We start from the raw sequence: 23,647 nt of genomic DNA, 5'->3' as shown, positions 1-23,647 counted from the left end.
AGTATTGCATGGATGGTGTGTCGCAGGAAGGGTTTATGTACAGCTATCAAAATCTAATCTAAATTCAAGTGACTTCAGAAGAGTGGCAGGCAGATTGTTTAAGAGATTATTATTATTATATTATTAGTAATAATATAAAGGATTATATTTTTCTGTGTCAACAAATCCCTTAAAAAGACAAAAACCAACAAGTATTCCTGACTTCCCTACCCTCCTGTCTTTGGCACTTAGCCTGATTATATACATTTTTAAAAATGTCTCAAAAATATATATATTTTTACATATTTTTTGTTTTTTTAAATGGCTAAATCTTTTTCTCTCTTTTTTTCTTCGCAGTAACACTTCACTTTACAGGTCTGGACATTTCATGATAACTAGGTGATAACTACCAAGCGACACACTTGGATTTTCTTTAAAATAACCTAATATTACCACAACAGTTACCTGAAATTTTCTTGGAAAAGAAGAAAACAATTGGAAGTTTCTTGGAAATATATTCAAGAAATTGCCAGTTATTTATTAACTGCTTTTAGGAAAATAGCAGAATGTTTTTAATAAATAATACTGGGGTCATTTTCAGTATATTTTGAGGCAATTGTGGTAATTTGGGGGGTAACTTCACAGAAATTTCAAAGATGTTACTTGGTAATTACCACCTACTCACCAGGACATTTCTGGCAATAGAACAGAACAAGAACAATAAATCTCTACGGCACAGAGGTGATCTATATCAGGATTTTTGCAGGCAGCATCTGTAAGAATTGATGAATTGTTGTTTGCTTGAAAATGTGTGATGAAAAAAAAATCAACTTACAGTAATGAGTGCACTTACCGGCTGTGGTTCAGTGGCTGGAGGACCTGCATCCATTTGATCTTCACCTGACTTCTCTTTTTCTGGAACACTCTTGACATCAGCCGGAGGTTCTGCTTTCTTTTTGAACATTTTGCCGAAAAGACGACCTTTTTCCTCCTTACTTTTCTTGACCTCCTCCTTCTGGATGGTGGTTTCAGGGATTTGGGAAATGACTGCCGCCTCGACAGGTTGACACTGTGCTTCGACTACAACATAATCAGGCTCGGTTGATTCAGTGGAATGGTTTAAGGAGGGGGCCCCGCCATTCTGATGGATTACTGTCTCACCTTTAACTGCAAAAAAAGAAGAGCCCCTTATCAAGATGTGAACAGGATAGCTGCACTAATTCTCAAAATGGGAGATTTAAATTTGTGATCACATTACCTATAGTTTTCATTTATAGGTCAGATTACACTGTCTAAATGATGTTCCTGACAAACTGAAGTCCAGAGACGTTCACACTTGTCACTATGATTAGATATTAATGTTTATTTAAATATCACGCCTTTCGCGTGCACCATTTAACTCATGCATAGTTGTGGAAATGCATCATCAAGTAAACGCGGGCTTGTCGATGTGAGAAAGTGACATTATCTTTATCTGCAGCGTCAACATTAGCTGGTTAGACAAAGCGGGAATCCTTGACACTGCAAAGCACACCGTGACAGGATAAACAGTGTCTTCTGTCAATGTCTTAGACTACGCCTATAGTTTACATTGGAAGACTCCTGACATTGTCCAGCTGGGAGTCACTGTGTTTACAGAGCATTATAGGAGTCCAAAGGACTGAGCCAACATGGACATAGAAAGATCCGATATGCAATTTTTTTTTACCATAAAACGAGACGCGACAGGCCTACGACAAAATAAAAGAACAATCAAAATAAGTTGAATGTGCACTTATCATTAGGTTCAAGTTAAGACTGAAAGAATTTGATAGTGCCACTGTTTGGATTTATATATCACACATTAACAAGATCATGTTTGACTTCATAACACATACACACACAAAAAAAAAAACAGCTGACTCACCATCAATCTCTAATCCATTCGATGTGACGTTTGCAGAGACGACGTTCACGGATCCGTTTTCATGCTTCTCAGGAATTGTCCCGTTCTATAACACATACTTTAATATTGAGTGTTGCCAAAAGTATCGACATATCAATACATAGATACTTGTTAAGTTTTTTGCAGTATCAGTACTTTAGTTGTAGATGCATTCTTTTCCTTCTGTTGACACATGACCTGCTGTAGTGCCTACTTATTCCCACCATGTCAAAAAGTAAATTAACTAAGGTGCTGTTGCTCTTAACACACATTACACAAGCCTTAAATGTGTTTTCCCCCATACGTCGTGCCAAGAACAGTGTTGAATATTGATATTTTTCAAGGTATTGTGTCGAGGTTAGAAATGTCAGCATCATGACAGCACTAATAAAATAATGGTCTATGTTGGCTACGTGAAACAGAGATAGCCCTGAACCATTCAAACCTTAAGTCCAAGACAGACGATCATCTACATTCCTATCACGTTACCTGGGTCGCCTCTTTGTTCTTGGAATTCTCATTCCCCATTTTTTCCCAGTTGAGCCCTACAGACACAGGCGTTTAGCTCAGATTCAACTGAAAGAAATTAAACAGAGGAAAAAAAACAACAACAACAGAAACATACTTTTGTTTAGCTGCATTTTAAAAGCAGAGGCACAAACTGCTTTATGTGACGGCAAACTGTCTTAACTTCACATGTCATTCAAATATCTTACCTTGTCACACTTCTCAGCAAGTCAAGCGAGTGATATCCTCCTTAAGAAAAACATATGTCTGACACTCTGTCAGGGAGATGGATTTGCTGCTCCTGCCCAACTGTGTATATAGGCTATTGTTAACAAGCTACTTTATGTGTGCTTTAAAAATGGGTGGGACTGTTTTCAGGTGATCAATTGGATTTCCTCCAGTGGACAACCCGCCATCCGCCCAACAGAGAGCTGGTGCACTTCAGCAGAGGCACATGATTAGCTCACAGTAATCTCTCTTGTCTGAAAATGCCCCGACGACATCAGAATTAAAGTTACGCTCCACTCAGTCACACTTTGATAAGGCGGTGCGGCGCCTGTTTGTTGACAGATGTCGCTGGGATGTAGCAGGATGTGTATTAAGGATATCGGCCTGGCACGCCTCTTTACTGTCAAAACAAAAATAAATGTGTTAGCACTTACGACATCATTTATTAACTTGGTTATTTTGATTTTGAAGGGTAAACTTTGAAGCATTACATTAATTTAGGTGCTGCTTTTTATATCAGAGCATGTTGAGCGAGGATTTTTTTTTTAGAGGGGCATTATGTAGTTTTGGGGAAGACATTGTAATTAGAGGAGAATCATTTATGTCCTAACAAACTGAATAAACAAACTGACCTTAAAGGACAACACAATTTCATACTGTTTTAATACTTTGGTTTACATGTGGTGGACCCTGCCACTGTTCTAGCTTCAAACAGTGTTGTGTTGACCTTACTTTCTTCTTTGAACAGCCTGATTATTCAATATAATTACCTCCTTGATATTGATCATATTAAAATCCTGACATTAAATTTCACCACAATTACAAAGCGCCCCTTTAAAGATTTAGACATCACTTATAATATCAAACTGTTTTGCCTTGATTATCTGATTTTTAAATGTGTTTTTGTGTTGCAGAGAATGAGTATCTGCTTCGTTATCACAGTTAATCAAGACGAACAAAGCGCTGTGTAATTGAATCATCTTTCTTCAGAGGCTCCCACTGAGTCGTCTTTAAATGTCTGTGAGGGGGCCTGTCAATTCGGCTGTCTTTAAACACTTCCACGCTGTCTCTGATGCATCAATACAAATCGGCCCGTTTAAGAGACCTTCAGGGATCAATGGAAAACTAACTTTAGTTCATCAGCTGATCTCTTCCTGCTTTTGTTTCTCACATCTTCTACTGATAACTTGTTCCTTTTGTGAGCTGACAAAAAGCCCCAACATTTAGTTTTCACTCTCCGGGGCCTCTCAGCACAAACTGATCTGATGGAGTTTCACCGTGAACAACTGCAGATACAAATTGCGTGTAAAAGCTCAGAATCGAGTGCATTATGACGAGGCTTGGAATCCACGAGCACAATGTCCCGATTGTCGCCTATAGCCTGCACATTGAGGTGGGAGTTGGATTCCCCTGGTTTGGACTGTGCTCTTCTGACTTCATGCAAAGGCCTGCAGCTGAGAGACCTCAAGCAAACTCTTCATGATGGACCAACGCGTGGCAGCCCACTAGTTTTATCAGTGACAAAAACACGGGTTGGAGGGAGGAACGGATCAGAGAGTTAAACTAAGTTCAGAATGATTTCTCAAGGTTATATCCTGCTGCGGCTGCTGCACGACATCACATACCCCTGTCTGTGCTGTGGCATTGGGTCCATTGATGGCTTCTGCAAGCCGGTCTGAATCAGATTAAACGTACTTTATCTTTGCAGATGAATTTATGCAAATATTTGATCTTGGGTGCAGTTCTGTTTGCTGTAGAAATATTTACAGAGCCGCAGTTCCGGTTTAATATTACAACTCGTTTGACATATTGTGAGCAGCGCTGCATATTTTATTTTGAGATGAATAATTATACAGGGTGAATTCAGACTTGTAGAGAAAAGAGATAAAACATGTTAGCTTAGTGTGTGTGTTGAAATGAAGTAGAGTCACGTTCAGGGTCACATCTGAGGCCATGACACATTACCTGACTTGTTTTTTAAAGCATGTGTTGGATCGATAGACACCCAAGCGGTGCTATAAGATGGAGAAAACTGAAAAAAAATTAAGTTTAACACTCGTTTTTAAGGTAAAACTCGAGGCTTTCCCGCCCGCTAGGTGGCAGTGTGGCCCTGTCGTCCTGTTGAGTCCCGCTCTCTTTGTGCAGTCGAGGAAGCCAAGATGGCCGCCACCATGAAGGGACCTGTAGTAAGTTTAAATCACAAGAAATTATATTTTGTCTTCGAGCCACCTCGTCGCTGTTCCATGTCGGGGTGTAGTCAAAAACCAGTTGAGATATAAGTGTGCGAGGAAAATTAGCCACAGTTGCTTCTTGTGTTGGTGAGATTTAACGGGTAAAGTCGTGGTCACACCCTCGTGCAAGCTCATGTTAATGATAGCAGCTAGCTACCGCTACATGCTAGCTAGCTAACTCACTAGCCAGCCGGATTTATTCTGATACTAGATGACAGAGAGACCCGAGACTGCACCAGATGGTGGCGATCATAACTAGTAGTACGAGGGACGTGATGTTTGACAGACACTACTCAAATTGTCGACTATAGCTTCCTAGCTCGCGTTAGCTAACCAGCAGTCTTTTTGTTTGTTGCCATGTTCGGTTCAACTGATGTTAGCTGCATGTCATTTTAATCAATTTCCTCCCTGTTTGCAGGCAGTTGAAGATGTGAATGTGACGTTTGAGGACCAGCAGAAGATCAATAAATTCGCCAGGAACACGAGTCGGGTGACAGAGCTGAAGAATGAAATAGAGGCAAAGAAAGTGAGCAGTCACATCACACACACACACACACACACACACACACACACACACACTCTCTCTCTCTCTCTCTCTCTCTCTCTCTCTCTCTCTCAGGGTTCACTGAGTGTTCAGCTGTGATCAAGAACTGTTATGGATAATCATGGTGGATGGGATCAATCACTGTGTTCATATCTGACACTCCAGCTGTGATACTGTGACTCCTAACTGACTGACAGGAGATAATATTGCTAGCTGTCTATCACGAAAAGTCTCACTCTTATGAGGATTCTTATGGTCTGTTTTTTATGGGATGATTTTAAAGAGGTGTTGATTAAACTTAATAGTAACTTGGGAGGTTTCAGTTTTTGGTGCTTTTGATTGTCACATCTGGCAGTTTCTAATATTGTAGTTGCCGACGCTACTTAGCCTAACAGGATCAAATTCATCAGAGCCACAGTGGATCTTGGTGGCGTCAAATATATGACAAGTTTTCAGATGGAAAAAAAACATCATGAGATTTGCTGATGTCACACCCATCCAGAAGTGACATTAGTGTTGTGGTGATGCTTGTTCGAGACTTTTCAATGGTCTGCCTTTGTCTCCACACAGAAATCGCTGCAGAACTTACAGGATGCCAGTGATGACCTCATGATGTTAGACGACGACGCTCTATTGATCCCCTATCAAATCGGCAATGTCTTTGTCAGCCACTCGCAGGAAGAAACACAAGAGATGCTGGAGGCTGCAAAGGTAGGTTTTCTGACATACTTTCGTCTACTCTTCAGACTTGTTGTCATCAGTGAGTGAACCCCATTGAGTTAAAAGGACTGTTTAGGAAAATGTGACATATAACGCTCATTGCAAAATATAGCTTGATGAGCAAATAGCATCTATAATGATAACAAGCAAAAATAGAGAAAATAAGTAAGTAAATACTAAGATTGGTTCACACATTTATCGTCTTCTTTCGATGTACTCTGATCTTATTTAAGACAAAATGTCAGATCACAAACTGTAAAACTTCTGACTCTTTCTTACAAGGGAAGCTTGTGTGTTTTGGCAGAAAAAGTAAGCTGTGCCTTCCCGGCAATGAGTTTAGAAATGTTCTTCTTCTTTTTTTTTATATATATATATTTTTTTGGCCTTTTGGCTTTATTGACAGGATAGCTGAAGACATGACAGGCAACAGGTTAAGAGAGAGAGGGGGGGAGTGACACGCAGCAAAGGGCGCCAGGCCGGGGCTCGAACCCGGGGCCGCTGCAGCAAGGGCAAAGCCTCTGTACATGGGCCACTGAGCTAAATGTCGCCCCAGAAATCTTTCATTCTAACAAATACATTATTTTTTACAGTAAGCTGTAGCAAATGCAGGCGTTGAAAGCTCTTTTCATAACCCAGCTGCACTGACAAAAGAGCCAGATCACAAGATTGTTGAAGGACTGAATGCCTTTTGAGAATCAATTTGTTCAGAGAAGTCAGGGTTAGTTACCAAAGGCAATGAAAAAAAGCTTTTTACATGCTCCATGCGCTCTCTGATGCATCATATTATAACTTATATTTGACTTCTATTTGGGATTTGATGGAGAGAGCTGCTTTAATGAAATAATAAAGTTAAGATGTATTAAAAACTCTAACCAGTGAGTCATCCCTGTTTGCCTGCCAGCCTCAGTCTGATAACAAAAAGACTCTGAGCGTGCTGTCCATCTTCTCAGCAAACTCTCGGCTTTAAGTTAATGTGCACAGATAGTTGTTCCTGAGCACTGTAAACGTGAGAACATTTCCAAAGCAGTTCATCAGGATTGTACACAACAACACCACTTCCCTCCCCCCAGAGGCCTGTACTGCGAAGCCAGTTTAGTGGGTTAGCGAGGTATGTTGAGTCTAAAGCCAGGCTTCCCTGTACTACAAAGGTGGCTCTCTTTTAACCCGGCTAGATCACCATGGTAACTTATGCTTAGCTCATAACCTGGTCCCGACCAGGTTATGTTCAGAGTTTCAGCTTAAAATCGGCTATAAAAGCGCCGCTGTTTCACTGTGTAAATCATTCGGAGATGGCGTCACCATTCATTGAGAACCCGGTGGACCTGGGAGCAAGAATAATTCTGGCAGCACTACGATGTGAGCGGCTTCTTCGAGATCGCGCTGATCCGCTGGCATTTCCTGATGAAATTCTCTATGAGCGATATAGATTTTCAGCCGAGGGAATACGGAACATTTGCTCACTTATTGAGCCGAGTGTCAGGAATGCCACTCGAAGAAGCTGTGCGCTCACTGTAAGGCAAACTGTTTGTGTAGCCCTTCATTTTTTTTTGCCACGGGAACCTTTTTACATTCAGTTGGTGATGCAGCAAATCTGAGCAAGAACACTGCGTGTTGCGTGTTTGTAGTGTTCCCAAGTCATTTGAGCACAATGCTTGTTAAGGAAGGATTCTATAAAATATCTGGTAATGTAGGCTACTTTCATACCCCTCTACATCATCAGTATTACTTGCTTGCATAATGAAATCTTCCCCTTTTCATTCTTCTTCCTGTTGGCTTAAGATAGTGATATATTAAAATAAAATGGGAAACAGTATGTTATCCACACTGACAAAATGATGGGGCAGCTTGGCTACATACCACTTTGAATGATGTGTTTGTATTTGGCTCTAACTTGCTGCCATGTCCGACTGCTGCTTCCACATCTTAATAAAATGCAATATGAAATATTAATTAGGCCAACCTAGTATTTATTTGTCACAGATAATGAGCAAAGTTAATTATTTCTTTGATGTGGCTTGAATAAACTGATGAACTGATCAATGTTTCACCCGTTGTAGGGCAGTGTACACCCAAACACAAATCTTACAGGCCTGAGCGATTTTCACTGTCAGGAAGCTCTTTATTGTCATTGTACAGGGACAGTCGCTACATTTGCTTGTTCATCCCGACACAGTAATAAAAAAAAAAAAAACACCGAGCCTACGCACACTCAGCCTCGCTTTCAATAAAACACACACGCGCATTCTATAACTGAGATCAGTAAAATGTGAAAACAATATAGACATCATTCAAAAATGAAAAAAGATAGTTGTTACTTCAGTGTATTTATTTTTTAAATGGATGAGGGTTAATATGTAAAAGTTGCACAATGTTGAGCTTTCAGAAATTAAAACACTAAGGGCTTAATATAATATTTATCTTAATATTAATCATTGTTAACTTACGCATTTACACGGTCAGCTATTTTCTGCCAGCAGCCCTCCCTCGCTCTACTGGCGGCGACAGTGTTACTTTTTGCCGTGATTGTGTCCTTGAATTCTTCATAGTCCTGCATAATAAGAATCTGCTCATCTTGAGTAAAATATGTGGCCCGGGATCGATCCATTTTCGCACGGAAGTAGAATAATATGACGTCAAACGCCCCCTTTTACATGTACGCGCGCAGAGCACAAAGCAGAGAACCGGACTTGACAAAGTAAGTTGATAACCACCGTCGCAGTACCGTTTAACTCTGTTTGGGGACTTGGGGCTTTGTTGAGCTGCATCATGAGCACAAAGCCTGGCTATGTTGAGCCCCCTTCGCAGTACAGGCCTCAGGCTGGGTTCATGCTCAGGCCTCTGTGTCTGATGGCATTGTTTGGCCAGATGGCAGGTGACACATAAGGGGCGAGTGAGATCCTCCTTGGTGCACCTTTGGGAGACGAGCCAGGTAGTATCAAGGCTTTATAGCCGCTAAAATATAGCGAGGGCAGACATTGACCACGAGGGACTTGAGATTAGATCTTGTCCCTCCCGTCTGTCACTTCAGGATCTTCCTATTTGTCCTTGTGTTTGCTGCTGTTTCATCACCCAACCAAGCACCCTGCGCAGGCTGGTACTGATTGATGTGGCGCTGTCTGCTACACACACTGAATGACAAATACGTTGAGAGCAGCTCACTTTTCAACTCATAAGTAACTACTGATTATAATTCTGTGCAGACTGATATGCATACTGATTTAAGTGTTTTGTTCTATATCTGCCATTGAAGTGTGAGTTTCTGAGTCTTCTAGTTGGAGCACTGTATTAAAGCCTGTTTAAGGAAATGTCCTGCTACATGTGTTGATATTGTTGTGGTTGTCATGTAATTTGAGTTTCCATGTTCTGTGATCAGGAAGCGCTGGAGCAGGAGGTCAGAGGCCTTGAGGAGCGAGTGTCAGCGATACAGCAAGTGCTGGGTGACCTGAAGGTCCAGCTCTACGCCAAGTTTGGTAACAACATTAACCTGGAGGCAGACGAAAGCTGAGCAGTGAAATGGACATTGACAGCTGCCCCGACGTGGACTTTTTTTTCTTTCTTTCTGCTCTCGTGTCGGATCCACAGAGCGTTTGCCAAACGAAAACATCAAGTAGGACTCCGCATGAACGGCTTAGATTTGCAGCTTTTGGCTTCTGTTTACACTCACGTGATGTATCTGTCTTCAGTTTAGACTCGGCAAACAAACAAATTCACGAGGACAACAAAGGTAAAGATTTGGAGAGTAAATAAATGCACATAATCTGAACACATTTCAATTGGTCTGTTATTTAATGTTTTTCACCCTCTGCTGATCAAACTGAAGTAAAAAAAAAAAAAAAAAGAATTTGTCTCATCTCTGAAATCACTCTGTTTGACTGCCATTCAGGTAGGATTAAATGTAGTGAATGTCTCTTTGGCACATCACTGTGCTGTGCTGTCTTTGCATAAAGTCTTTCCAGGTTTTCAATCTGCTTGACCTTAATTCAGACTTTTGTTGTTGCCCTTCCAGGGATTGCAACGATATTTTTGTCATTTTAAGACATTGTCTGCCACTGATATAATTACACAGTAGAATAGTACTTGAAAGAGCAGTGACCTAAGGAATGAATAAAATGCTTAAATGTGAACGCAACAGGCAATATTAAGGTCAGGGAAAATGTTAGAGGTCATGTACATATATCGATCAGTCAATAACAAATGCACAATACATCTATATCTTAGTTATTGTGACAGACCTGAATACATCAAACCATGTTGGTGAAATTAGTACCATCTGTTACTGATCAATATGTTTACAAAATGCAAACGGATAAAGGAAAAGCTGAAATATTTACTGAAAATGAACCTGATTAGAGACGGAGAGACTGAGCTACATGTGTCTAAGATTTTCAGAGCGTTTACTTGTTTCTTCCCAATCTGTGGGAACATTGTTTCAGTCATGCCTCAGAGTAAAGGTGTTATAATTAGGAAGGCTGGAAAGAAACAAACTATGACAGACTGAGACAAACAAGTCTGGGCTTCTGCCTTGAAGTGAAGATTTTAATTCAAACTGAAAATTCAGCGTGTTTTATTCCTTTTAGAAAACAGACAGGGACACTTTCAATTAGGATTTCAACCAATATATTACTGCACGGGTGGAAGGAGTATAAAAATCCTTTCTACCAATAATAAAAACGAAAGTGCTGCATTTAAAGTCCTTCACTACAAAAGTGCAGCTCATAGCAAAAGGTATTTGTTCTTTAAAGAAATAAGCATTGACTGACTGACTGACTGACTGATTATTAGATATGTAAATAAGTTGTTAATACTAACTTATCAACCTAAAGTAGAGCTTGATTAAGTTACTCAACACACCAGGTGGTTTAGCTTGGTGAAACCTAAACCTTGATATCAGGCCCTGCTGAAAGGTCACAAAATAAATCAGACGGGTTGCTAAATTATTAATGGAAGAGGATTTATTAATTTATTTCCCCCCAAAAGAGCACTACAAATATCGGGGGAAATATTGTATTGTGGATTGTAACTGTAGCTGTCAGAAACCTGTCAATATTAACCTCTGAACTATAGTGGAGAACCTCACAATTATACTGAAGTACATCCCTTGAGTAAATTATATATATTATATAATATATATAATATTTTTCATTAGTGGATTTTACTTTTTAGTAAAATCATTCTGACATCTGATTGAACTGATTCTAACAAATGCCTTTTAGCCCTTCCAAATGTTTGCTTTTTTTAATCTAGGCAAATCAGTTTCACTTCCTGAAGGTTTTCCCCACACAGTTCTTGTTCTAACTGATTATTCAGCAAGCTAACAAATTCTCACATGGCTCAGATAGACTGATGATTAGAGGAGATGGCAGATCAAAAGCTTGTGAGCAAAGGGAGGAAAACAACTTCCTGTGCGCTAATTAGATTGAGGACTTGTGATTCTTTACAAAATGTTAAAATGATCAATTGCTGATTCGTCTTTGCACAAGCACAACAAAACGCAAAGCAATAGATTAATGGATAAAAAGAGTTGTGCTGCAGAGATTTTAGATATTATGGAGGCCTATTCCAAACATGCAAAACTAACAGAGTCAGTCAAGAACAAACAAATTAGGAAAATAATTTTAGACCAACAATTACACGTACCCCAAAAAAGTAAATATATTGAGTGTTTTCACGTTTATGTGCGAATGATTGCTTACAGGATTACAATGTAGATTCTAGAACAGACACACATCCTCATATTTGAATATTTTTTAATTATGGTGCCTACATTACCCACAATGCAACTTAGTTCTGCAGGTCCTTGAATGTCCACTAGAGGCATGGCTCCTAAAATGAGTCAATGTTAAAATGCCCGTCTTTACAACAAAAATAAACATGTTTACAGCCTGCAATAAAAAACAGTTTTGGTCTATATAAGTAATTCGCCCCTTCATGGCAGCTGTACAGGGATGAATGTTAATATAACTCACTGGTTTATATTACATTAAGGTTTAAATTCATGCATAATTGGGGGCGTGGTTGCTTTGATTGACACGTGTCTGCTCGCTTCTCATTACAGCCACTGAACTTGATCCTCGGACTTATCTGTTGTGTTGATTCTGATTCTTCAGAGTTTTTAATGCAAATGTTGGACAAATAATATGGCTGATTGTGTGGTTAACTGGACTAACACACCGGAGCAAGAGACAGACAGGTGTTATGGATCAAGGAGCGACTCTGTTAACGAGCTTTAACAACAAGCTGTGGAGCTTCTGGAGGAAAGACACCAGGAGGCGAAGAGCAGTTTTTTTTTTTTTTTACTTTTGGGATTCAAAAGTGGTTTTAAGTGCTCAAAAGTGACTGTTGGAAGGAGGAAATATACTTTACTTAATGACTATACAGAGGGGAGATGGAGAAGACACTGCAGTACGACTAAAAGAATGTGGTGAGTGCTAACTTAGCTTGCCATCTTTTAAGCTAATGTTCAGTTGAGGTTAAATATTGTGGCTGTTTGAGGCAAATGAACCCGCAGTCAAACTCATGAGATGAAATCTGCTTTTCTTTACGTGGGAACACTGTCAGTAAACTTTTATAAGTAACAAGTCTGGCTTCAGCTCCACCTGTGCTCCACCTCTTCACCCATTTTTGATTAGCATCGCGTTAGCATCAAGCTCCCAAGAAGAGCGCCAGGCTGTGAAGCCGGTTGTAGTACTGGCCGAACACTAATTACAACATCAGACATGCACTGCGGCCCCCAAATACTTTTCCCCATAAGTTAACATTGTGAAAGAAACGTCTGTAAAATGATGTATACATTTATTTTTCTTAGCTAGAAGTATAGAATGATTAAATTATTTGAACCCCATTCAAGTTAGCCGTTAGCGCTCAACTAAACGTTAGTGGTGCGCATGCTCAATGGGCCCCATGACACGACGGAAGATTCGGTATTTTTCAGGAAGGAAGTTGAGCTTTGTCAGTTTCAAAACTCCACTGAGTAGCTTTATAGGAATTAATGCGGCACTAACACTGTCCTTGGTTAGCATAGATATTTGGTGCTGCCAAGATGGTGATGGCTGTTACCCCACTTTGAACTTATGGGAGTTTATGGTGCTTCCAAGTCAGAAGTCGAAGTCACAACGACAACGACAGCAGCTGGTTTAACAGTTGAAGGCACTTAAAACAAGACAGGAGGAGTCTGATCCTAACGCACAAGATTTCTATTGAGCACCGATCAACTGAATGAAAGTGAAAATGACAACTACAGAGTCGTAATAAGCCCTTTCCACAGCAATCATTTTGACTTGTCAAAGTAGGAAAAGCACAGGTGCCATTTCTTACATTAATGATGGCTTTATTCCATTAAGTTGAGCTTGTTTCCATTGTATCCAGCTTTGTGCAGCTTGATACCAGCTGTACTATGTTTAAGTTGCAAGTTTTATTGTGACCGCTCAATGAGACGACGTTACTGACAGGACTGTTGGCTGTGTAGTCTTTATAATTAAGTTCTTTTTCACAGTCTACATTTAATTCCTTTTATTACAAACTGCGACATTCTCAATTTGAAAAATCATCTTTCATGTTGACAAATATCATACTTGTAGTTCATGGCACAATTCAAACAGGATCAGGAAATTAATTGTCTGTTCATTCACTCCCATACATTTTATTACCGAAATAAATTCCCATGCTGGTCCACCGGACGGGGCGTGGCTGCATCTCTCTGTTCTGGCTCTTCAGAAACCTATGGGTGGTGTCACAGTGGCTATGTCCACTATTTCATACAGTCAATGGTCACTGGAGGCAATTTATCAGATTACATGTAGCTTCCTCTGGAGCCACAAATGCGTTATACTACTTTTTTTCACATTTGGAGTAGTATTGAATGTGTAAAGTTGGTGGAGTCACCCTTTAAAGTTTGAGCTAGTGGCCGGCTTCTGCACTGTGATGGTGCCTACATCATTAACAGGATCCTTGTATCTGATATAGAAATGGCAGAGAGTCAAAATGTTGAAAGCATGCAAATCATTTCCACATCTGGTGTCACATGTGTGGAATACTGAGTGTGTAGATAATTAATGTCGGTGCCAGATAGATTAAAATATGTTTATTTTATTAGCATACATACTGTTTCAGCAGATTAATTCATGAATCAAAAACTGTGCCCTTAAAGCACACGATTAGTAATGAATTCCGGTAGAAGATCTTGAATTTGTTGTGTGAATATCTTCTCTTCCCATTTTCCTGATAATTCTCTGTGTATGCTGGCTGCTTGGTGGCTCTCACAAATATCAACAATGCACAAACCTCATTAAACTGTGCCCTCGAGTGTAGCCTGCATGAGCTAATAAAATATCTGAAAAAAAAAGGAAAATAAATGGAGAGCGTGAAGTTATAGCAGACACCTCTGGAGGATCAAGATCTCAATTAACAAGTTCCTCCTCCCGGATGGTTTCCTGCTGAACATTCATAGCTATGATTAAGAGGAACTCCACCCACACAGGCTTGTCTTTATGCACAGCTTGTTAAACCTCAGCTCAGAGGAGCGCACATGGAATTGACTGGCCTTATTTCCCAGATGGCCTTGTTTACTCTCTGCCCCCTCTCTCTCTTTCTCTGTCTCTTTATCTGTTTGTTCCTATCTGTCCTCTCACTCCCCTGCTTCCTATCTAATGACACAGATGTTGATATCTATCAACGGTGCCATTATATTGAACATTAATAACTCTTTAAAACTGGAATGATTTACACAGAAGCAGCAAGTACAGAAAAATTGTAAAGGTGGGATGCAGTCTGCCAGAGTCTGATGATTTATTAATGAGTGTCATACTGCAGTAATGGCTGAAAACTGTACAAATTAGGCTAGGTCAGAAAATAATGTACATTTGTATCTGATATTCTTGATTGTTGTAAGCCAGTAACAGCAGAAACACACCAGAGGGTGTCTCTGTCTCCCCAGTAATTTCACAGTGAAATCGGACAGCTCTAACCAGCATCAAGATGAGCTCTTATAGTTGATTGGATATAGCTGCACATTGTAAATATACGAGAAATGCGTCATGTTGGCATCAAGGCTCCGGAGGAAGAATTATGAATGAGATTTAGAGGAAATTACAGAAATCTGCAGAGGCATGACTGGAGATGTTGTTAAACAAAGTGTCACACTTAACTAAGAGATAATGATTTGGGCTCTTGGTTTAAAGTATGCAAAGACCAACCTCTGATCACGTCCACCTTCACTTTCTCAATAAAGTACAGTGTAGTAGACAGGATCCGCTGGTATCCAACGTCTTCACCAAAGAGTTTGTGCACACTTCATCATTTTTCTACACTGGGGCTACAATGAAAAATTGTGTTTGCTCACTGTCTCTGCACGTTAGCTTAAATGTCAGGAGAGTCAACCCAGACGGTTTGAAAAATCCATAGCAGCTACAGCCATTCTTCATCACTTACAGCTATTCTGTCTGCAGCAGGCTTTTAGACGTTACAAGTGAGGAGGAATCTCACTGCTCGTCAAAAGCACAATGCAACACGCCACCTGTCACAGGCCACGCAGTCATATTGTGGCTATTCTTTTTTGTATTTGCAAAACAAAAAAACCTTGCAGACAGAATATTGTTCTTCTGTCATCAGCAAGAAGCCTTTTTTTCACCCACACTTTCGTCTTTTAGGAAGCTAGAATATATATTTTGTTTAGGTTTATGTGTAACACTTAATAGTAATAACCATCATTAAAGCGGAGCTCCATTTTGCACATTAAAGGGTGTTTACGGGTCTTGTGGAGTACTACTGAATATGTGAAAAAGCAGTATAAAGCTATGTGATTACTATTTTACAAAGCACTATAAACATTTATTGCAACTTTAAAATAAACAGTTGCTTCATAAATAACTTATAAAGCACTTAATTGTTTGTTAGCAATTATATAACTAGTAAGTAAAGTTAAATTCCCTACAAATTACTATTCATTAATGAATGATATTATACAGTGTTCCCATATTTCATTGAACAGCTCAGAGCTAAGACTGGTCGGATTTGAACAGTGATTTATGTGGTGTATGCCTTCGATAGAGTGTAAACTATTAAGCAACTAATTAATCAGCAGAGAATTAATCACCCCACCCACTCTGATAATAAGTTGCCGATTTTCTCTCTTGAAATTGAAAAGTATATCTTGTGATTTCTCACTGTTGGCCAGACGAAACATTTGCTGACATGAAATTGTCATTGTATTTTTGAGTATTCGACCTGCAAAATAACCCACCAAATGTATTAATGAACAGTTTATCAGCAGATAGATCAATGGTGATAATAGTTGTTTGTGTAGTCTTAGACCAGAGGACTACCTGTAAGCCCTTGTCAACTGCACTTGAAAATTCTCCTGACTATCTGAGTGATGCGACAAGATATGAGGATCTTTAGCCCTGACAGCTGTACTGAAACATATTATAGGAGAATGTCAAGTAGCTGTATCATGGGGGCTAAGAAGAGAAGCCTAAAAAGCACAAAGCAAGATTGAGTGAAGTGAAAAGAGCATGTGTCAGGGGCTGTGAGTGGCACAACGCAGCAGTGCACCTGTGCAAATGTGGATCGTTTAGAGAAGCAGCGAAAGGGCTCAAAAACTGCAGACGTACCAAAAACTGATCTCTCAAGTTTAATGAATTTGTTGGTAATGAATTTCACTCCCTCACTTCCTGCGGACAGGGACTCTGAATCTGTGGAGGCTGAGCAGTATGAGGGGATATCGTCTGTCATTCATTTCATTACTGTCTGTCAAGTTGATCAGCCAAGACAATAAAGGCAGTATTCCACTGCGGCAGCGTATGAATCATCTGAATGATGAAGACACATCTTTGTGTGGACCGATCCCTCAGTGAGCATCTGTGTGCGTGTGTGTGTATGTGTGTGCAGCATCACTGCAGCAATCAAGACTTCTAAGTGCTTTGAAAACAAATTGGTGTCCCAGAGCCAACATCCGGTGGTTTATTTAAAGATTTGTTTATCTTTCATTTATGATTTGCTGAATTGGAAATTAAAACCTTCGCTCATGTATCATCAAGTCTGTGTCTTGCGTGCCCAAAAAATGCGGGGGAGTCTCGGCTTGTAAGTTTCCATCAGTTATCTGCTTTAATCGGTGGCCTCTAATATGCAGAGAATATTACTTCAGAAATGCATTTCCATATCCACCTTGGAACAATAGACCACGTAACTTACCATATGAAAGATGGCAGAATGCGTCCAAATATTTCAATGAATATCATTACCAAAGCCTAAATTTATGTGGGTTACGTCGCAAAGACCTTGAAGAAACTGACACATCCACGCTGCTGGGAGACAGTTTGAATCAATTGCTCTTGAGAAGTGATGGACAGCTGAGATCTCACTAAATATTTGTCTCTGATTAGTGCTCTGCACGGAATTTATTTGACCTTTACACTTCTAACTTGAGTTGGTGAGTTTCTTCTAAACTATTTTAGCCACAATAGATGTGCGGTCAAAAGGTCCTGTGTGTAGGATTTTTGAAGCGGGATCTAATGGAATCTAATATTCATAATTACATTTTCATTGGTGTATAATCACACTAAGAATCGTTGTGTTCTTACTGTTTTAGAAACAGACTTTTATAGCTGCAAAAGGTGTGGGTCCATGTTGCCAGTATGTCGCTCCACCATGTCTACAGTAGCCCAGAACGGACAAACCAAAAAATGGCTCTTGAGACGGAATTTTGCATTTTTAGCTGCTACGCTAGGTTTTCTACACCAGAGCTTTAACTGTTGGTTAAAGTTGGCCTGCCATAGAGGTGATCTGGCCCACCAGATGTTTTTAGGGAAAACAAAAAAAAAAATCAAAATATGATGATATGAATTGCTGAAAATTGCTGAGACTGTTTTTCTTTCTAACCTGAGCAAAATCACCATTGCTAGCAAGACAAGTTACTCTAAAATAAATGTTTATGGCATGAAACTTAACAAGTTAACAACTGTTAGCTTCTGTTTTGCTGGGATTTAGCAGATATAATGCCTATAACTTGCCTCCCCACATGAAAACAAGTTAAGGGCTGCCCAAGATGTTTTTGATTGGTTTCAAGACATCCAAACAATCCAGTGAATTTCCCTCTATACCTGTTAGAGAATTGGTGCAGCTAGAGCAGTGCAAGGCTAGGGCACCCTGATTCTAGACACTTGGAAGGGGAGGGTGAGTAAAGGGGTGTTCATGCGGGTGTATTCTGCAATCTAAACGCTCGACAGGACCCCCAACAGAGGAGAAACAGCAGGTCAATTGTCCCGGGCCCTGGGTAATGAAGGCCCCAAAGGGCTAAAGAATAAGTTGTCATGTGATTTTGTACAGATATAAATGTTCCCAGGAGGATTAAGCCCAGTGACATTAGTTATCCTCTGACTTTTCCTCTAATGCAACCTCTAATGACATGTTTTGTTTTTACTGAAATGTCTCAACAACTCTTAGATGGTTCACGGAGACATTATGTGCAGACATTAATGATCCCAACAATGAATCAATCACTTTGGTGATCTCTTGACTTTTCCCCCATGAAGCAGACATTTTTTTCCTTGAATTAAATGTCTCGACAACTATTCGATAAAGTGCCATGCCATTTTGTCTAGACATTCATGCCCCCCCCCAGGATAACTATAATTACTTTGGTAATTCTGGGATTTCAGTCAACAGTTTAGATTATTCATAATTATTTGTCAGAAAACATGTAAGCTACAAAAAAGTTTTTTAATCTCAACGAATAGATACATTTTGTCCTTGATTTATCTACTACCTAATTTCCATCTGCAGTCCCTGGGCAGGTGGACACAAAAACAAATGTAACAATTTAACAACTACAAGGACACTTGGAGAGCCAAGAACTCCACCAAGGCCAGTAGTTCACACTTCAGCTAAAAAATCCATGCGCACAGCCACCGTAAATGTCTGGATTAAATTTCCAAACCTATTGGAATTATTTCAAAATATGGCTGTGCTTTGCTAAAGTCAACGTGGATTGTGATTGGGGTTGCTCCAATACAATACCGGTATCCGGAAATGCCTCATGTACAGCCTAAATGCTAGATTCAAGTACACAAGTCTATGTATTGATCCAATAATATTTATTTATATGTACTGGATATCAGGCTATACATACATTCAGGTGACGGTATCAGAAACGAGAAGGAAAGAGCTGTAACAAGTTACTTCTCTGATTGTGATATCGAGTCACTGTATTTGCCCATTTAAGCTTGTGCTCCATAACAGTTGAGCAAGCTAAGTACCTGGTTGCACTTTGGTCAAGTTTTCTGTTTCCTGTTGGCAAAACTCTACCCAAGGAGCTAGCTAACCTAAAGTCACATTACAGAGATGCCATGATCTTTACAGACACCCCAAATTGTATAGTCACATCTAATGTTAGCAAAATGCTACCTTATTAACAACTAACGTTAACCGTTAGCTAAGGTTGCATCAAGAGGAGTTAGCCAAACATCAGTCACGTTCTCTTGCGCCTTATTTTATGTTAAAATCATTTGGAAAAAGAACGATAGGTCCTTGATAGGTTGTTGCTGACATACTTTTAAGATGACATGAAATATTGTATGAGAAACAAACACACAAATTGCATTGAACCAAAAACATTACTTCCTTAGCACGGTAATTATGACTATTTGATTTCTGACTTAATACCTTCCAAACTAATAACACTTCCAGCAGCACTACATATAGCCATCAGCCATACATGACACTGGCAAACATTGCACCTACTTAAAATCAGCAATCTGAGGAATAAAACGTAACATCACCTTTGTGCCTCAGTACAGCCTCACAGAGCTGCTAGTAGACTCTTCGTCTTGTTGCTAATAAGGTGTTGGAGACAAATTTCAATTTACCCCAGTGAGGGAGTGTTGTTTGTAAGTACACACACCACAGGGCACCGCAGCCTCGGTGGTCCAATCCCACTACATACGCTGAGCTGATGACTGCTGGGCAGCTTCAGCAGACCAATCTAAAGTTTTGTATATTGCACAGCGACGTTACTCTGATGGCATTTACTGAAGAAGGATGAATGCTTCACATTGACTGTGGCAGGATTTTCCCCAAGTAGATGTTTAAACCAATGATCCTTCAGCCATATTAGTGTTGCACCGACTCAGCGCCGCTGTCACCCAATTAGCTTCAATTTATGTTCTAACGGCAGCAAATAACAGCACGAAAGATGGTTTCCTAGAGTCGTCATTTAAGGTGACATTTTTCTGTGTTTCAGTGCAATACCAGGCTGTTTAGTGATTTCTTTAATCACCTTGGTATTCATGTTCTCCCCCCTTCCTTAAAGCATACTCGTAGCTTAATAAATGGTAGGAAATAGAATTGGGAAAACAAGAATGAATTATGACCTGTCTGTTTTCCACTTAATTAAATCTATCTGGTCAACAACCGTCCAAATCTGAGCACAAACACAATGAGCATCTGCACCGTGGCTGAGCAGCAAAAGGTTCATCAAATCATAGCGATACATTCATCTGTGTTACTGGATTCCATTTAAATCCTCATTCATGTGGTTTATGAATCCCATTATAAAACCTGACACTGTGATGTCTGTGGGTGTTGTTCACCTTGATCCTGCTGCTCAATCTCTTCTATTAACACCTCAGTGGGCGCCGAGCTGTTTTCACTTCGGTTTTGGTTTCAACACATCACGCAGCTCCAACTGGCAAATGTAACTTTGACGTGAGCCAATAGGCAGATGTCATCCTGCCAACAAATTGTCTATTGAATACTTTCAATTAGGCTACTCGACCAGCTCAGAGGAGAATAGCATCAAAAGGTGATGGGGAGGAAAACACAATATTGCAGCACAATTAAGTCTAGCCGGATTATAAGTGGTCTGATTAGATGAAGCTCAGGAAAACAAAAGCAAACCCTGATTGTCATTTAACTACCCAAAAGTGTCCTGCATGTGTCTGGCACTTGTGGCTGAAGATGGCTGAAGGAGGATTGTGAAATCTTGTGTAATCAACAAAGTCTGCAAAGAAAATAAATCAAATTGAATCAATTTTATGTAGTACACACAATCACATTGCCGCAGCAACATCATGTATAAAAAATCTCTTTACTTAAAGGATAAGTTCCAAGACCCAAAATTGATTTGAAAAGATGCTATTTACACACTTTTTAAAGCTCAAGTATTCACTGTAGCTACTAAGCTAAAAGTTATTTCATGCACCCTGTGGTTGCATAAGCTCAACAGTGCATCGGCGATATAAATAACATGTTATATAATTTATTTTTTTAATTTATTCACCATCTTTAACATTAAAGTCAAGTACACATTAATACATTAATAATTATAAAAACTATGGGTGTGAATGTTTTTTTCATGTTGTTCGAGCCCTAACTGGAGAACATTTTCTGTCACTGTAATAGACAATAAAATTTCTTGAATCTTGAATAATCTAATTGCATAATTCTGAATGATAATACTTTATTAGCATTGCTGCTTAAATACAAGAACTGAGCACTTCTGTTGCCATTGATTGGTTTGTGGAGGTTCATGACATAATCTTTCTCGCAGAAATTTGTCAGTTAATGTTTGACCCTTTGATAAATGATCTTGCAGGCTTTTATGCAGTACAGGCAAATTCTACTGGCAGATACTTAAGTTGTAAAATGCTTAACATTGGTCTAAAGGGCTATTTCTATGACACTTCTGTGAACTGTATGGCAGGTGAATCTTTTTATAAATGTAAAAGCAAATCCTGGCTTGAATGACCAACACAAAGGACTTTCTAGGTTGAGGTTGGGAAAGTTAAGCTGAAGCTCTTTTGTGGGCTTAAAGAATGAGCCAGTGCAAGATTTGAATATGATCCTAACTTCATTAAATGAAATGAAAGTACTCTGATAGCTGATTTGACTGCCAGAAAAGTGTTGCAAAGTGAAACTTCTGGAGAATTTTGGAAAGAGGTCATATTTATGAATTAACAGAACTGATGGTGTTTAATTTCACTGATGGCGTGATAATGACACTAATGAAGTATCAAAAGCTGTAACTGTCATGTAGCTTTAAGCTTCCAGAAAATTATATTATAAAGGAACTGATCATTTCACTTCTACCTGCCTCTCTGCTGCTGTGCCCTTTGTTTCTGTCATGGTATTAAACAAGATTGTATCTCTCTTCTAGTTTAACTACACAAATGTTCTTCTAGGTCAATTCAAAATTAATTATTGCATATATGCAGCTTTGCTTAAATTCAACAGCTGTTTACATTCCCACATGGTGCAGATCTGATGCCCAGAATAGTAAAGTAATGATTATTGACTCTTTGCCAAGCGTTGTCTTTGTTAGTAACAGATGGCGGTTGCCAATTTGTTACTAGAAGTTTGTCAGAAATTAGGTTAGTGTTAAGGTTTTTGGGACACAAGAAGACACAAAAGTAAATAGAAGCAGACCCTTCAACAGCTAAATTGAGGACTGTTGCTAGTAGGCTTAATGAAATGTAGCTGGCTAGCCTAATTAGCTAACAGTTACTCTGTTGGTTGAAAACTTTGTCTACAATCGACTTTATAATGTGTCTAGCTGACTTGATTTAAGGTGAGAACCCAGTAAAAGGGGTCTTAATTGTTCTATGCAAACAAAATACATGTTAGGCTACAGTTTTTGGTCCAGCAATGGCAAAGAAGTAATTTTGTATACTTTTATGTTACTGTAGACTTTGTGGAAACTGTCTTGAAAACAAAACAAAAATATTAATGACACTAACCTTTGGTCTCATTAGCACTTCCTTATTTTCAGTGATGCTGCCATGGAAGGATGCTGCCAAAGTGTCTCTGGGTGCTGAGCCCCACAGATTACTGGCTAAAAACATGACTTGATATCCTCTCCTAAAAGATAACTTTATGACTTTATTCACTTATTTGGCAGAATTTGGATCATATTTTATTGATAAAGTACCTTCTAGTTTTCCCTCAGCTTTCGGTGGAGAGGTTTAGCCTAAGAGTGGCTGAAGTAGCTGCTAACTACTGCTGACCAGCAATGAACTCCTCTGAACACAGAAGACAAGAACGAAGAAGACATTGATTTAATGGTGGTCAGCGTAACGCACATTCAGCGCTATTGGCTGTAACGCCAATCAATATCTGAAACAAGTTCCTCCCTAGTTGCTAAAACTGTGCCAAAGCAAATAGCACTCCACTAGCTGTTTCATGGGAACATACAGTATTTAACATCATGCTACAAGACTGAGGCTAAAATTGCATGTTCGGGCAAAAAGTCAGCATCGTCTGATGATTCATGCGAACGACACATGAATAAGCAGCAGATTTGTTCACTTATAGCATCTTAGAGTCTGTTAGGCCTTGTGTTATAGAGGCCTTGTGTTATAGGTTTACATAAATGCAAACTGAAATGTCATTCACTGTAAAATGACCCTGTTTTGATGTGTCTTATAGGGAAACATACTTGGATTTAGCATACATATCGCTCTTATGAGAGCCCGTACGGAACTCACTTTAGCTTGTATTGAAAATTGCTTGACAGACCTGGTGTGC

The 23,647-nt window shown here is 39.5% G+C and overlaps 2 protein-coding genes and 1 long non-coding RNA gene across 6 annotated transcripts in view; 2 read left to right on the top strand and 1 right to left on the bottom strand.

Moving 5' to 3' along the window:
- Window positions 1-837: 837 nt before the first annotated feature.
- LOC115585622 (uncharacterized) lies at window positions 838-3,016 on the bottom strand. The gene is made up of 4 exons (XR_003984729.1): window positions 2,620-3,016; window positions 2,393-2,479; window positions 1,886-1,970; window positions 838-1,146 (listed from the first exon to the last, which is right to left on the bottom strand). It is a non-coding gene; the product is annotated as an uncharacterized LOC115585622 (long non-coding RNA).
- A 1,655-nt stretch (window positions 3,017-4,671) lies between these two features.
- pfdn4 (prefoldin subunit 4) lies at window positions 4,672-9,900 on the top strand. Of its 2 annotated transcripts, none has more exons than XM_030424147.1 (4): window positions 4,672-4,824; window positions 5,288-5,395; window positions 5,984-6,124; window positions 9,507-9,900. In XM_030424147.1, the coding sequence occupies exons 1-4, from the start codon at window positions 4,798-4,800 to the stop codon at window positions 9,636-9,638; spliced, it is 408 nt and encodes a 135-aa protein (XP_030280007.1). In that variant the 5' UTR covers window positions 4,672-4,797; the 3' UTR covers window positions 9,639-9,900. The 2 variants fall into 2 exon arrangements, with proteins under 2 accessions (XP_030280007.1, XP_030280008.1); XM_030424148.1 differs by lacking the exon at window positions 4,672-4,824 and adding an exon at window positions 4,867-4,905.
- Window positions 9,901-11,272: 1,372 nt separating this feature from the next.
- The window catches only part of LOC115585614 (tripartite motif-containing protein 16), a 155,903-nt gene continuing 143,528 nt past the window's right edge, over window positions 11,273-23,647 (top strand). For all 3 annotated transcript variants that reach the window (XM_030424127.1, XM_030424128.1, XM_030424129.1), the window contains exon 1: window positions 11,273-12,554. Coding sequence is in view for 2 of the 3 variants with exons in the window: in XM_030424128.1 (XP_030279988.1) it covers window positions 12,500-12,554 (55 nt within the window). In the remaining variant the exon portion in view is untranslated. The remainder of the gene's footprint in view (window positions 12,555-23,647) is intronic.

The sequence above is a fragment of the Sparus aurata genome, chromosome 7 (assembly GCF_900880675.1).
Source record: "Sparus aurata chromosome 7, fSpaAur1.1, whole genome shotgun sequence".
In the NCBI taxonomy this organism is placed as follows: Eukaryota; Metazoa; Chordata; class Actinopteri; order Spariformes; family Sparidae; genus Sparus; species Sparus aurata.
The sequence above is the reverse complement of the archived record's forward strand: the minus strand, read 5'-3'. Positions and strand labels throughout refer to the sequence as shown.

Excerpts from the sequence above, each read along its gene's own strand:
- pfdn4 (XM_030424147.1), top strand. The coding sequence starts at position 4,798 with ATGGCCGCCACCATGAAGGGACCTGTA. Across the intron at positions 4,825-5,287 it reads CCACCATGAAGGGACCTGTA|GCAGTTGAAGATGTGAATGT; the intron begins GTAAGTTTAAAT and ends CCCTGTTTGCAG. Across the intron at positions 5,396-5,983 it reads ATGAAATAGAGGCAAAGAAA|AAATCGCTGCAGAACTTACA; the intron begins GTGAGCAGTCAC and ends GTCTCCACACAG.